The sequence below is a fragment of the Dinoponera quadriceps genome, unplaced genomic scaffold (assembly GCF_001313825.1).
Source record: "Dinoponera quadriceps isolate SergipeBrazil2010 unplaced genomic scaffold, ASM131382v1 scaffold827, whole genome shotgun sequence".
Classification (NCBI taxonomy): domain Eukaryota; kingdom Metazoa; phylum Arthropoda; class Insecta; order Hymenoptera; family Formicidae; genus Dinoponera; species Dinoponera quadriceps.
The window spans coordinates 93,927-106,794 of NW_014554941.1; the positions used below are offsets into that span (position 1 = coordinate 93,927).

Below are 12,868 nucleotides of genomic sequence, written 5' to 3' on the forward strand. Positions count from 1 at the left end.
TGTGTTCATCTTAACCGTTCTTTAATTCAAGTTGCAAACAGAACTGTTCAATTTGTTTACATTTTTTAACACCCCAATCTAAATGGCGCCGACCAGAATTGCCAATTCAGTAGAAATCCTACTAAGTCTGGTAATTTTTGACAAGCGAATGTAGGAAAATTATTTGGACCGTAGTACGTAGGAAATCTAGTAGTTTTTGATCTCTGTGATCGAAGAAGGCGAAAAATATCCTACCATTCGATTAAGTAAAGCAAAGAGCACAGATTTTGGCGTAAAACATAATATATAAGGCATAAAGAAATGATTCAATAAAAACTTATCACCAGGATGGAAATAAATAACTCTGGTTCATTCTCTGAATCAATGCCTTCTGCCCACAGGACGCGGCAACGCTTGCCGCGCGACGGAAATTCGCGCGGTAACCAATCAACATGCCGTTCTTCGGTAAGAACAAGAAGTTGATTGGCTACTGCGCGAACTTCCGCCGCACGGCAAGTGTTGCCGTGTCCTGTGAGCAGAAGCCATCAGCAGGATTAGGCCTTTTGCATTCTATCATGTTTCAATCCGTCAGCAGTCATTTAGATTGGGATGTTAAAATATGTAAACAAATTGAGCAGTTCCGCTTACAACTTAAATTAAAGAGCGGTCAAGATTAACGCGGCCCGCAATTGTTGTACGCAACTAGATATAAAGATCGGCTAAATTATGCATTGGATATAACGGGCTGCATCTGTTGTAAATAAAAGAACGCAGCCATCATGTCGCGCATCGCGCTGGCTACGAGAGACATAATTCTCTTTTTGGAGCCAATAGCGCGAAAGTGACAACAAGCTTCACCAAGGCATTAGCGTTAGCATTTGGTTTGTTCTTTTTAACTGCTCTGCAGAACTAGTTCAATAAGTTAGAATGAGATATTTTGTCTTATTTAATAACTACTTATTACATCAGTTCAGTAGTGCAGCTAAAAGGAACAGACCAATTATTGTGTTGTACCGTCGTTTTGCATCTTTTTTTATTCTTCTTCGAGTTAAATTAATCGAGTTAAAACTTTTTTTCAGAATGGGTAAAATATCGCTGTTTAAACTTGTCTTCAGTTTCAACTTATATCGAAATTTTATTCCCGCGCAACTATCTATTATATACGGGAATAATAATAAAATCATGAATACGACATACTCGTACGATTTCATTTGCAGGAACTATGGCATACAATATTGTGCAGTTCTGGGTGTTCACGAAGCTAGTAAGCACTAACGCTACCATTACACTACCTGGAGAGGAATAGCGTTTATAGTGCGAAGTTATGACATAAAACACTACCATTAGTGAGGTCGTAATCATGTTTGTTAGTACTATTTTCTAGCTCTGCGAACAATATTTGGCGCTAAATAGCGCTAAAAACGCCTCCACGGATGCACTTCATGAAATTATACTTTTCCAGTAATCTTTGCAATCTATACTTCAAGTTACATATATTATAGTTAATACTGTAGTGATTAGCGGAACGCTACCGGAGTCGGGTCGAGTCAGCAAATCAGAAAACGTTAATAGTATTCCAAAGATTATTGGAACGCTGCTCGAGTTGGATCGAGTCGGCAAATCGGAAATACCTTTGATTTGTTCTTTATAGATGCACTGCTGTATTGGTGCAATAAGTTGAAGTGAGAAAACATACGCTTGTCTCATTTCTATTTATTGAACTAGTTCAGCAGTGCAGCTATAAAGAACAGACCAGATGTATGTATGATACTAATACAAATTCCACTGCAGTGAAATGGAACTAACCTCTTATTTATATTGTATGTATTTTGGAGTTAAAGATTTGTTAAGCAATAAAGAACCATTTTGCATTTTTCATTTAAGCATATCTTATAAATAGGAAAGTGTTTGTATTTGCGGAAATTTTTGAAGAAAAGTACAATGTCGTCGATACAAGACAGTAAGCTTGTTTTGCGTATTCAGCACATAATGGTCAAATATATATTAGCGTAATGTTATAGATTATTGGTTAAAAAAACTATTTTTGCGTGTTCAAATGTTTAATATATTTTTGGTTTTAAGTAATTTTGTAATTTATATATTGTTACTGTACTATATTTGTAGGTTATGTTAGTATGTATTCGCTTTTTAATAAGTTTGTTAAGGAACAGTAAAGTCCAGTATAGTGATAAGGATTATTTAAATTTATGGCAATGGAGAAAAAATAAATATCTGCACAATTTTTTTTTTTAATAATTTTATACAACCATGTGTATATTTGATATAAGTTTAGGTTAGTAATCAGATGAATATAAAACTATTTTTTTAACTTTAACATTTATGTCATGTGTACATGATTTGTCTGGTCATAATCATTAAAGTTCTTGTGTACACATAGATATGTATATATACAGGTCTGTTCGTTTTAGCTGCACTGCTGAATTAGCGCAATAAGTTGAAGTAAAAAAATATATACTTATCTCGCTTCAACTTATTGCACTAGTTCAGTGATGCAGCGAAAATGAACAGACCTCGCACACACACACACACACACACACATTAATCAAATGAGAATCAAAATACTATATAATCAACACATTTATCTTTTTATGTAATATAAAAATAAGAAATGCAATATTTAATTCAAAATATAAATTTTAGGACTGAAACTTAGACGTGTATCATCCTTTGAAACATGGAGCACACGAGAACAGTTATGCCTTGCATCAAGTGTACTGAAGTCTGGAGATCAGAATTGGATGAGTGTGTCTAGATCGTTAAAGCCATTTATTGAAAAAGAGTTACCGAGGCCATCAGATTGGTTTTCCCAGAGATCATGCGCCAGTCAGTACACATATCTACTTGAGAATGCTGATATGCCGAGAAGGAAGAAAAGGGAAAGTGGTGAAACCCCTAGCGAATCCATAGTTAGAAAACTGACACAGGAGAGGATAGCTGAATTGAATCAAAATCTTGTTCGTCAAAGAAATGAATATCTGCGACATAAATCAGACATGAACCTACTAATAAAATCCGGTGCAATAATCGACGAAATGTTACAAAAGATGTGGCTAGATATACAGCAGGAAGAATGCGAGAAGGAACAGAAAGCACGGACCCATTCGGTATGGATAGCAAAGCGACAGCAAAAACAGGAAATAAGCTTGCCATCTATTCCTTTGGTTATTGGAAATCAACGCAAACTTATGGAAGGCGCAATAGTAGAGATGCAGGAATCTTCGACGGAACCCTCGGTAGAAGATGATGAAAAAAAAAACCGAGGCGGTAGGTCGCCACTATTGACGAGTTTGTTGAAATCCCCGAGTCCGACCACGCAAACACAGACCACTACGTCTGCATCCATTCAGTCAAATTCACCGACCATCACTAGCCTACTCGGATCTAGTTCCAAGATGCTCAACACTCAACTGGCACAAAATGTGTCGCCGCAGTTGCAGCAGTTGGTTTCAACGGCGATAGCCAGCGCAACGAACGCAACATTGGAACGACCATCTGTTGAGGCACCCACACTTTCGATGTTGCTAGAGATGCCGGCCAATTCGCAAAGAGGGCCGCTACCAAGTCTACAAGGTACTCCAACTGCAACGATTCCCATTGCACCTCAAACAACGCAACAAGCAACTGTGACCACCGCCGCCGAAATGCACAACTTTCCACAAGCGCAACAAGCGCAAAATGTTCATCAAATGGCCATTCAGAATGTAGTGACTTCGACGGCATTGGCGATCACCACTATACCGGCCACTACCAATAACATACCAATTTCGGAGAACATGGTGATAATCGACCATATAGATGATGTCATACGTAAGGACATAATGTCAGACGTGATGGATAAAGATGAAATAAACGAGATTATTGGTGATATCGAGGAACTGATTAAAGAAGAGATCACCGCGCGTAGTCCGCAGACCCACCAAGATACGAGCGGCAACTCAACGTCGACAACGACGACAACGACAGTGATCGATACTTTAACTGCACAAACATCGCAACAAATGGCAGAAGTTCCAATAACAGTAGCTATAGAGGCACGTCCAGAGCCGAGAAACGTGGACGAATCCGTATCGTTGTCCAATTCGCCGCAAAGCGAAATGGCGATCGAGGAAATCGATTCTAGCACATCTAATATCGCCGAGATAATCGGCACCGTTACTATGGAGCCACAGGAACCTAAAATTATTGTTGCCGAGATGACTGAGACTATATCGAATACATTAGAGGAGAAATCTGAGGCGAGTACATACGACGAAAGAATGATTTTATCTGAGGAACTTGTTGCGGAGCAAGAGAACAATGATGGAGAAAAGGAAGATGTGGTAGAAGAGAAACAGTTAGGCGCAGAAACCAAATCCTTAGACACCACGTTGAACGTGACGGAAACAGAAGAGAACGAGCGAGATCAACTTTCGCACCCGAAGAAAATAGAAAAAGTTGCGGGCGAAGAGGAGGAAGGAGTAGAAGAGAAAAACGAGAATGAAGAGGGAGAAACAGAAATGACGATCTCTGATGACAAAGACGCCTTCGAATCCGCCAAAGAACGGAAGGATACTCCAGAAGACGTTGAAGGTAAAGATAGTGAAGGATTAGATCAATTAGAAATGCATTTAGCAAAAATTACAGGGGATCAGCAAGATGTACCATCCGCAGAGGTCATCAGCGTATCATCGGAGATAACGAACGACTTGCCTAGTACTGAAGACACAGAAAAGTCGCAAGACATCAGCTTGATTCTGGAGGATGATGAGGAAGGAGAGAGCAGTCGGAGTTCCGAAAGTAAAAAAAAAGCGACACTGGAACAAATAATCGAAAACACGGTAGAAAGTACAACGGAATCCTTGGAATCTTTCAAGGAGGAACCCGTTGTCCTGATAAAAAAAGAAGAAATTGTCGTAGAAGTGAGAGAAGAATCATCTGTGAAAGAAGAGGAGATCGCTGAAGAAACATTACAGATATACACGGAAGAATTTAAAAAGAAAGAGGAAGAGGAGACGATGAAGGACTCCTCAGAGGACACTACAAGCTCTATTTTGCAGGACATAGAGATAAAGGAGGAAGAGATCGAACCAGCCAATGAGATTGAGGATGCTACTATTAACGCGGTAACGATTGAGGTTGCCCAGAGCATCAAAAGCGAACCAACTGTGGCGGCTGATGCAGAAAACGCCAATGTTAAGAAAACAGAGAGCACGGAGGTCGAATTGGAGGAACCGAAAACTGAGAGAGAGGTAAAAACTTCTACCGATACGCTATCAGAAGAGGACAAAAATGAAAATGTGGAAATAAAAGAAGAAAAAAAGGAGAAAGAAGATACTAAGAAGGACATAAATAGCGAGCAGAACGTGAAGAAAGAGATAGAATATGGGGTGACGAGCGCCGGGGAAGAAACCGGGGAATTAGACGAGGAGGAATCGTCGTTAAGCAAACTGAGCGGCGGCCGAGCGATGAAAACATACTCGAAGAAGCAGCAAAATATCGCTGTAGACAGTGAACCGGAAAATGAGGGGACAGGCGAAGGAGCTGATTATCGTGCCTGGAAAAAGGCGGTCATGCTTGTTTACAATCGTTTGGCTACACACAAATACGCATCGATATTTTTACGGCCAATCACGGAGGACCATGCCCCTGGTTATCACACAGTGATTTTCCGACCTATGGATCTATCAACTATTAAGAAGAACATCGATAACGGTACAATCAGATCGACCATGCACTTTCAGCGGGACGTCATGCTCATGTTCCAAAATGCTATTATGTATAACAAGCATGATACGTTTATTTATAAAATGGCAATATCGATGCAAGAGGAATGTTTACAACACATGCAGGTAAAAGGATAGATATGTAATATATTAATTATTTAATATATCAATTATACAATTTATATAATGCTTTCTTTTCTTACATGTTACTTTAGCTGTGAAAGTGAACAGTAATATAATTTTTTCCAACGCATATATAACAAAATAATACCAAATATTCCGAAACTGCACTTATTTATTCATTTTAGATATTAGTGCAAGTAACAGGAGAAGGAACATTTCGAAGGGAAACAAGAACTGCTGCGAGTAGTAGTAGCGATGCAGGCGAGAATAGCATCAAACGAAAACGTAGTCACATAACTCCGAGTCCTCATGATACTGACAGTTTGCGGTCCAAAAAACGTAGAAAATCTGAAAACGATTAAATTTCATTAACAACTGATTTATGTGAAATAAAAATACAGGTTCGTCTAAACTTATAAATAAGAAGAGAATATGACAAAATGATTAAAATTCTATCATTTAACATTGAGAAAATATACTGGGTAAAATAAGTTGTAAGACAAAGCACTACAACTATGATAGCTGTAACGTTTGTAAATTATTTATTATATCTGTGAATTGTAATTCTATTAAAAAAATACGTCGACATTTTTTATTGGTGAAAATTAGAGACTAGAAAAAAATAAAAGGAACTAATGTGAGGTTTGCCGCCTCGATCCGAGTGGTGCTTGAGAGGCACCACTCGAGTTGTCGCATCATATCTAGTGGTACCTGAGAGGCACTTCTCGAGTGCAAAGGGTTAAATATTATAGAATTTTTTTATTTAATTTTTTTTATTACCTTGAAATAATTATATAATTAAATAATTATATAATTCAATAAAACTGAATTTTTTTTAAGTATAAAAATTTCATTATTAACCTTTCGATCGCTTACTTTTGAAAAGTTACGCGCAATCAAGAACATATTGACTTTGTGCAATTTTCTAAATTCTTTATCTAAGAATCTGTAACTAATATCCGTATCAGATTACGGATTAGGATTGAGAATTAGACTACGGATTAGGATTGAAATTTAACCAATCAGAGCAAAGTTCACTAAACTCAAATTTAGTAAATCTTGTTCTGATTGGCTAAATTTTAACTCAATCCCAATCCTAATCCACAGTCTGATGCGGGCTTTAATATAATTCTTTTACTTTAATTTGATTATGCGTTTAATCATGCATTCATAGGAAATCAAGATTTAATTTACCGAAAAACATTAGAATTTGAATAATGGTCTCGCAAAAGATATTGTTTTACTTAAAAAAATCATAATTCCTTTACTTTTTATTATTTTGATTTGTAACTGTAAGGCGATGAAATTGATAGTTTTAACAGAAAAAAATATAACTACTCATTCACTCAGAATTAGTTACAAGCAGTTTTAAGGCTCATTTCCAACACCGTTTACTAAGTAAAGATATAAGAAATTTATTATGTAAAATGATAAAGGATTTTTCTGGTCAGTTTAATCCGTTCTATTTGTATACGACTGTTGGATCAGAATTTTCCGGGCACTATATTTGTGTATAATTTATATGAGTATATATAATATTGTTACATCCGTGTCTTGATGCCCGCGTTTTGAACGTACAGCTGATTTTAGCGCTCTGAACGTACAGCTGATTCTCTTGACAACGAGTCGTAAACAACAGATGATCAGCGTTGACTGATAAACAACGGGGCGGTCGAGTCGCTGTGACGTGCGCGTCGGTCTTTCGCGAGAGAGAGAGAGCTTGAGTCTGCGTGCTTTCTTGTAAATAGCAAATATATAGTTGAAGTTGTCTCGTTTTATTTCCCCGAGCATAACAATATAAAAAATAAAATTCGATATAATTATATATAAACATTTTTTCCCTAATTAAGTAGAAATAAAATAATATTTTGATCAATATAGAACAACTGCTTTAAAACTGATCATACTCCAGAATATTCCATCCTATTATGTAAAATATTTTATCAATAATATAAGAAAATAATTAATTTTTATGCAAGTTACAAGGTTATATTTAATCTTACATTTAATTATCACCGGTATAATACATAGCATCCAAGAAATATCTTGTAAAGTCACCGACCACACTTCTGTCCGGAATGCTTTGACTCATTCCATACATTGCAAGCTGAAAAATATTATATGATTGTCACTTGACAAAAATGATAAATACAATATAAGGATATAATATAATTTTGAAAAAGAAAACATTTATTTAGAACAATGCTTGGCATTACTTGCACTTTCCAAACGATTTTCAAGAGTTATACATATTTTCTTCCTTGTCTTTCTCATCTTTTGAGCCATGACTGACAATCGATGCATTCAGCCTCATGACCGTCAACTTCATAAGGTCTGTGAGGCATTTTCTAATTTTTGAAAATTCTTTTTCAAATTAGTCTTCATGCGTGTTATTTTTACACGTTATTAACATAATTACAACGATGTAATTAGAACAATAGAACTATAGTTGCGATAAGAATTTTTTTAGCAATTAAGGAAGGCTTCATAGGTTTCATAAATGTGTTGGTCCTGAAGTTACGCGTTGCAACTGTCAATCCCTTAGTTCGATCGATAATAAGCAGAAAAAGCAAGGGGAATAAAGTGGGCATAATTCCCGAAAATCACATAAAAACTGCAAATAATTCCGTGCACAAGTTTAGAATTTTAATTTTACCTTTCCTTCCACCTCACTGTGTGGATCGTTCCAAATGTCTTTCAACGAACACTCAACATCTTGTAAGAAACGATCAGCCACACCTGGCTCAGTATGTAAGTGTGTAATACATATGTGTATACCACAAGGAAATTGCAGTGTGTTTAAATTCCAACCTTTCGTATTAAGGGCCTCTGACAATCGATAAATGTCAAATTGATTTGATCCTAATGCAATGACAGATGTTGCTGGAGTACCAAAAATAAAAATTCCATCCAGTCCTCTCAATCTACATTCAAATTTTGAAAAAGTTAAAGTAAGGCTTCAGTATTTGTTCGGATCTGATACTAAATTATGCGGATTTGAAGTTTCGGATCGGGTCCAATTTCAGATACCCGGAAAGTGATTTACTCGAATATTCAAGAGCCTTAGTAAAACGATAGTCACGATATAAAAATATTTTATAATAATAATTCTATAATTAGAATAACCTTTTCTCGATATATTTGGTAGTTTCGATTATTTTCTTAGTAGACTCTATGTAAGCATTATGTCCGAAATACATTAACGTGGCCCAGCAAGCGGCTATAATACCACCAGCTCGAGAACCATTTATTGTGGGAGAACCATAAATGCCACCAGGCCAGTCTGTGCTAATCGTATACTGATAATGTCGATATTTTTTATTTCTGTAAAGAATTAGTGAAGATCCCTTCGGAGCATAACCATACTGAAAAAGGGTTGCATTTAATATACTGCAACTAGTATATAAAAAATTATATATTGTATTAATATAATGCGAATAAATACCTTATGAGTATCAGCAGATATACTAGTTACACCAGGAAGTTGAAAGTCAAAAGGTGGGAAAGTATAACCAGCACTAGTCATAAAACAGGCTAGGAAGCCACCCAAACAGGCATCTACATGAACAGGTATGTTATATTTCATACCTAATTTAGATATTTCTTCAATGTTATCCATTGTGCCATAAGGAAAATTTGGTGCAGACCCTACTAACTATTACAAACATTATAACTATAGGATTGCAATTCAATTTTATGCGATTCTTGTATAATTATACTATACTATATCTTACCATTATTGTATTTTTTGTAATTGCTTTTTTCATAGCTTTAATGCAGACTGTATAACTATCTTGATTGACAGGTACAGAACATACTTTCAAATTAAAATACTGTGCAGCTTTGTCAAATGCTGAATGGGCAGTAATTGGCATAACTATTTCTGGATGTTTTATGCCTTTGATTTCACGAGCATAGTCTCTGTAAGCTTTACATGCTAATAAAATTGATTCTGTACCACCTGTAGTCATCTGAAATATTTGTTAAGACCATATTATGTCTGTATAATTTTCACAGCTAAAAGCTTATAGATAATAAAAGTAATGCTTACAGTTCCACAAGTTTCATTGTCCCCATGAAACAAACTACAAGCTATCTTAACTACTTCTGCTTCAATTTTACAGATACCAGGAAAGACATCAGGATGTAACGGATTTGTATATGATGCAATTGCGTATATATTACCAATAAGACTTATAAGTTTATCATCATTTCTATAAACTGTTCCTGATACTTTACCTGATTTCCAATCATAGTTACCTAAAATAATTAGGAAAAGTATAGTCAAACTATCACAATATTAGTTAAATTAGTATGATTAATTAATCTAACCTAAGTGAACATGTTGTATTATTGTATTTAAAATTTTCTCATCACTTAACCCTTTTGTAGGTAACGTTACAGTAAATGAAAGTTCTTTCACTCTACGTAAGGTATCTTTCTGAAAAACTTCATTAACATTTGTTAATTCCTTATTTATTTTTTCCTGAATAGCAGGGATATGACGAGCTAATTTAAATATCTGTTTTTTTGCACGTACTACAAGACCTATAACATAAATTATGAAAACATATATAAATTTTGGAAAATTAATAACAAAATATAATTATTTTATTACATATACAGTATTATTGATGCTTTGAAAAATATTAGCAATATTTCGTCTAATTATATATTACATCAAAATATCATATTTACTTTCATCCTGAAAAATGAAGTTCCATAACCATATTGTAGCGAGAGTAGCAGTAGTGGTCATAGTTACTATTTGCCAAGGTTCCTTATCTTGAAATAAATTATTTACTAATTTTGCTGGAACTCCTACACAAGGAAGATGCATTTTTCCTGGAAATTATAATACCAAAACTAAGTTAACATAAAAATATTATTACACGTATACACATACAATCCACTAATCGTCAAATCAAATTTTAAATAACATTTTTATAAATACAGAGAAAGTTATACCTATAATAGTGATTTGCGACTGATTCTGCTCAAAAATAATATTATACTTTGCAATACATATAATTACAACTAAGTGTACGTAGGTTGATCATATAATTCAGGTAAATCAAACAATTTACTAGAATGACTTGGCAGTATAATATTAATCACTATTGACCTTTGAAAAGAAACGCTTATCTATATATTAACGTCAACAAGGTGTCATATAAGGTTGCGTTCGAAAAAGACATGTTGGGTGCGTTCGGGGAGACGCTTTTTAGCGCTACCGCGTCATTCTACCCTTGTTGTACATGTAAAAAATAATAAAGATAGAATGACACAATAGAATTAAATGGCATCTCTCCGAACGTATCTTTTGTGCACAATACTAGCATAGTTGCTAACAGAAAATTTTTATCTCTTCTAGAAGGGTATTTATTTATTTTCTACTAGAAATCTACTAGTTACCAAATCTATTTTGGGACGAATCGGCGGAAATGAGTGTACTATAGTTTGCAATATTGCAGCAATTAACGGAACGCTGCCTGAGTCGGATTGAAAATCGACAGCAAATCGGACAGCAAATCGAAATGTTATAAGGTCAGCATTCATAATCGGATCTTATATTTAAGACCGTATTAAGTTCATCTTCACGATTTATTTTATTGGCTATGAAACATCTGAATATGAACTTAATACGGTTTAAAATATAATGGCTTTTGCCCACAGTACGCAAAATTGCTTGCCGCGGCAGCCAATAAACTTTTAGTTCTCGTGGAAAAACGGTACGTTGATTGGCTATCACCTCCGCCGCGTTTTGTTGGCAAAAGTCATGTGAATACCGGCCGCAGTGTCTAGCGATGTACTATGTGTGTTTCCGAACGCGATCCCTAGGATCGTGGTCACAAGTAGTCTGTTCTTTATAGCTGAACTACTGAACTGATGCAGTTATAAAGAACAGACAAAGGCTTTATGCCGGTTTATGGACATCGATTCTTCGGTCACATATTACTTATCTTTAAACTCTATAGTTAAGCTAACCAATTCATCTTGTAACTTATTTTGCAAGTAAGTTAAACATCATGTCAATGGGCAATGATGTTATTGAGACGAGGAAAGATGCGGACGGGAAAAATAAAAATAAAATTTTTTGCACATTCTGCCCCTCAAAAATACTTAATGCTGGGGTTGCCAGATTAATAAACATGGAAGTAAGTATCGTATACTTCGAATATAATAACACTTTAATGTCAAAGAAGTTTACAATTATTATACTTTTTCAGTTAATAATTAGTAATTTATTATACTAATTAATGTTATATGTTATCTTATATACACTTTATGCAATATTGTTAGTTAATAAATATTTTTTATATATTATTATTTCACAGTATTACTCATAACCAATGATATATTGTCTTGTTTGTGGCACTACATAAATATTTCTTATAATATACAAAGACCTGCTTTAAATTTTTCTTCAAATATTTTGAAGTAATGGTAATAATTACATTTAATTAAAGATTATCTAACATATAACAAATTTTTGATTGCAGTTTGCCTTGCCTTATGTACATTGTAAGGGAGAAGGTGAAGGTAATCAAACAGAATCCATTTCAGATTACTGGTTAATAGAAAACATGTTTACCTTTGAAAATATTGGTGTGTCACATACAGTAGATAAGGTCAAGTACTTAGCTTGTGCTGATTGTGAAAGAGGTCCGGTAGGATGGCATGATGTTTCTACCAGAAAGTCTTATATCGCATTGTGTAGAGTGAAACATGAATGAGAAAATATAGAGAAATATACTTAATAATAAGATAATTTTATAGTCAATGCTAGCATGAGTATACAAAGAAAATTTTATATCGATGCAAGAATAAGATAATATTTATGTAAAACTATATGTAAGCAGATAACTACAAAACATGCAATATGTGTGTATAAAAAACTATTCTAGGTTCTAACATCTAAATAAATTTAATTTTTTAAATATTTGTCAAATAATCCTACTTTTAAGAAAGCTGTATCTATAATGATAAATTACAATATATATGTGTAACATTTTTTACTAATATATATATATATATATATA

General features: G+C 34.7%; 3 protein-coding genes across 7 annotated transcripts; 2 read left to right on the forward strand and 1 right to left on the reverse strand.

Annotated features, from left to right (window-relative positions):
* The first annotated feature begins 1,753 nt into the window (after nucleotides 1-1,753).
* Nucleotides 1,754-6,623, forward strand: LOC106742670 (bromodomain-containing protein 8). 3 transcript variants are annotated; one of them, XM_014615859.1, is made up of 4 exons: nucleotides 1,754-1,939; nucleotides 2,641-4,569; nucleotides 4,624-5,828; nucleotides 6,011-6,187. In XM_014615859.1, the coding sequence occupies exons 1-4, from the start codon at nucleotides 1,921-1,923 to the stop codon at nucleotides 6,185-6,187; spliced, it is 3,330 nt and encodes a 1,109-aa protein (XP_014471345.1). In that variant the 5' UTR covers nucleotides 1,754-1,920. The 3 variants fall into 3 exon arrangements, with proteins under 3 accessions (XP_014471345.1, XP_014471346.1, XP_014471344.1); XM_014615860.1 differs by having other exon boundaries at nucleotides 1,756-1,799; nucleotides 2,641-5,828; XM_014615858.1 differs by having other exon boundaries at nucleotides 1,921-1,939; nucleotides 2,641-5,828; nucleotides 6,011-6,623.
* Nucleotides 5,840-10,946, reverse strand: LOC106742671 (sphingosine-1-phosphate lyase). 3 transcript variants are annotated; one of them, XM_014615862.1, is made up of 10 exons: nucleotides 10,794-10,946; nucleotides 10,524-10,670; nucleotides 10,158-10,373; nucleotides 9,877-10,085; nucleotides 9,560-9,796; nucleotides 9,271-9,480; nucleotides 8,952-9,190; nucleotides 8,482-8,749; nucleotides 7,829-7,932; nucleotides 5,840-6,173 (listed from the first exon to the last, which is right to left on the reverse strand). In XM_014615862.1, the coding sequence occupies exons 2-9, from the start codon at nucleotides 10,663-10,665 to the stop codon at nucleotides 7,831-7,833; spliced, it is 1,623 nt and encodes a 540-aa protein (XP_014471348.1). In that variant the 5' UTR covers nucleotides 10,666-10,670; nucleotides 10,794-10,946; the 3' UTR covers nucleotides 5,840-6,173; nucleotides 7,829-7,830. The 3 variants fall into 3 exon arrangements, with proteins under 3 accessions (XP_014471348.1, XP_014471349.1, XP_014471347.1); XM_014615863.1 differs by lacking the exon at nucleotides 5,840-6,173 and adding an exon at nucleotides 7,643-7,748; XM_014615861.1 differs by lacking the exon at nucleotides 5,840-6,173 and having other exon boundaries at nucleotides 7,643-7,932.
* A 794-nt stretch (nucleotides 10,947-11,740) lies between these two features.
* On the forward strand, nucleotides 11,741-12,816 carry LOC106742666 (guanine nucleotide exchange factor MSS4 homolog). Its single transcript, XM_014615839.1, has 2 exons — nucleotides 11,741-11,983; nucleotides 12,329-12,816. Exons 1-2 carry the CDS (start codon nucleotides 11,855-11,857, stop codon nucleotides 12,560-12,562), a joined length of 363 nt encoding a protein of 120 aa, XP_014471325.1. The 5' UTR covers nucleotides 11,741-11,854; the 3' UTR covers nucleotides 12,563-12,816.
* Nucleotides 12,817-12,868: the final 52 nt, after the last annotated feature.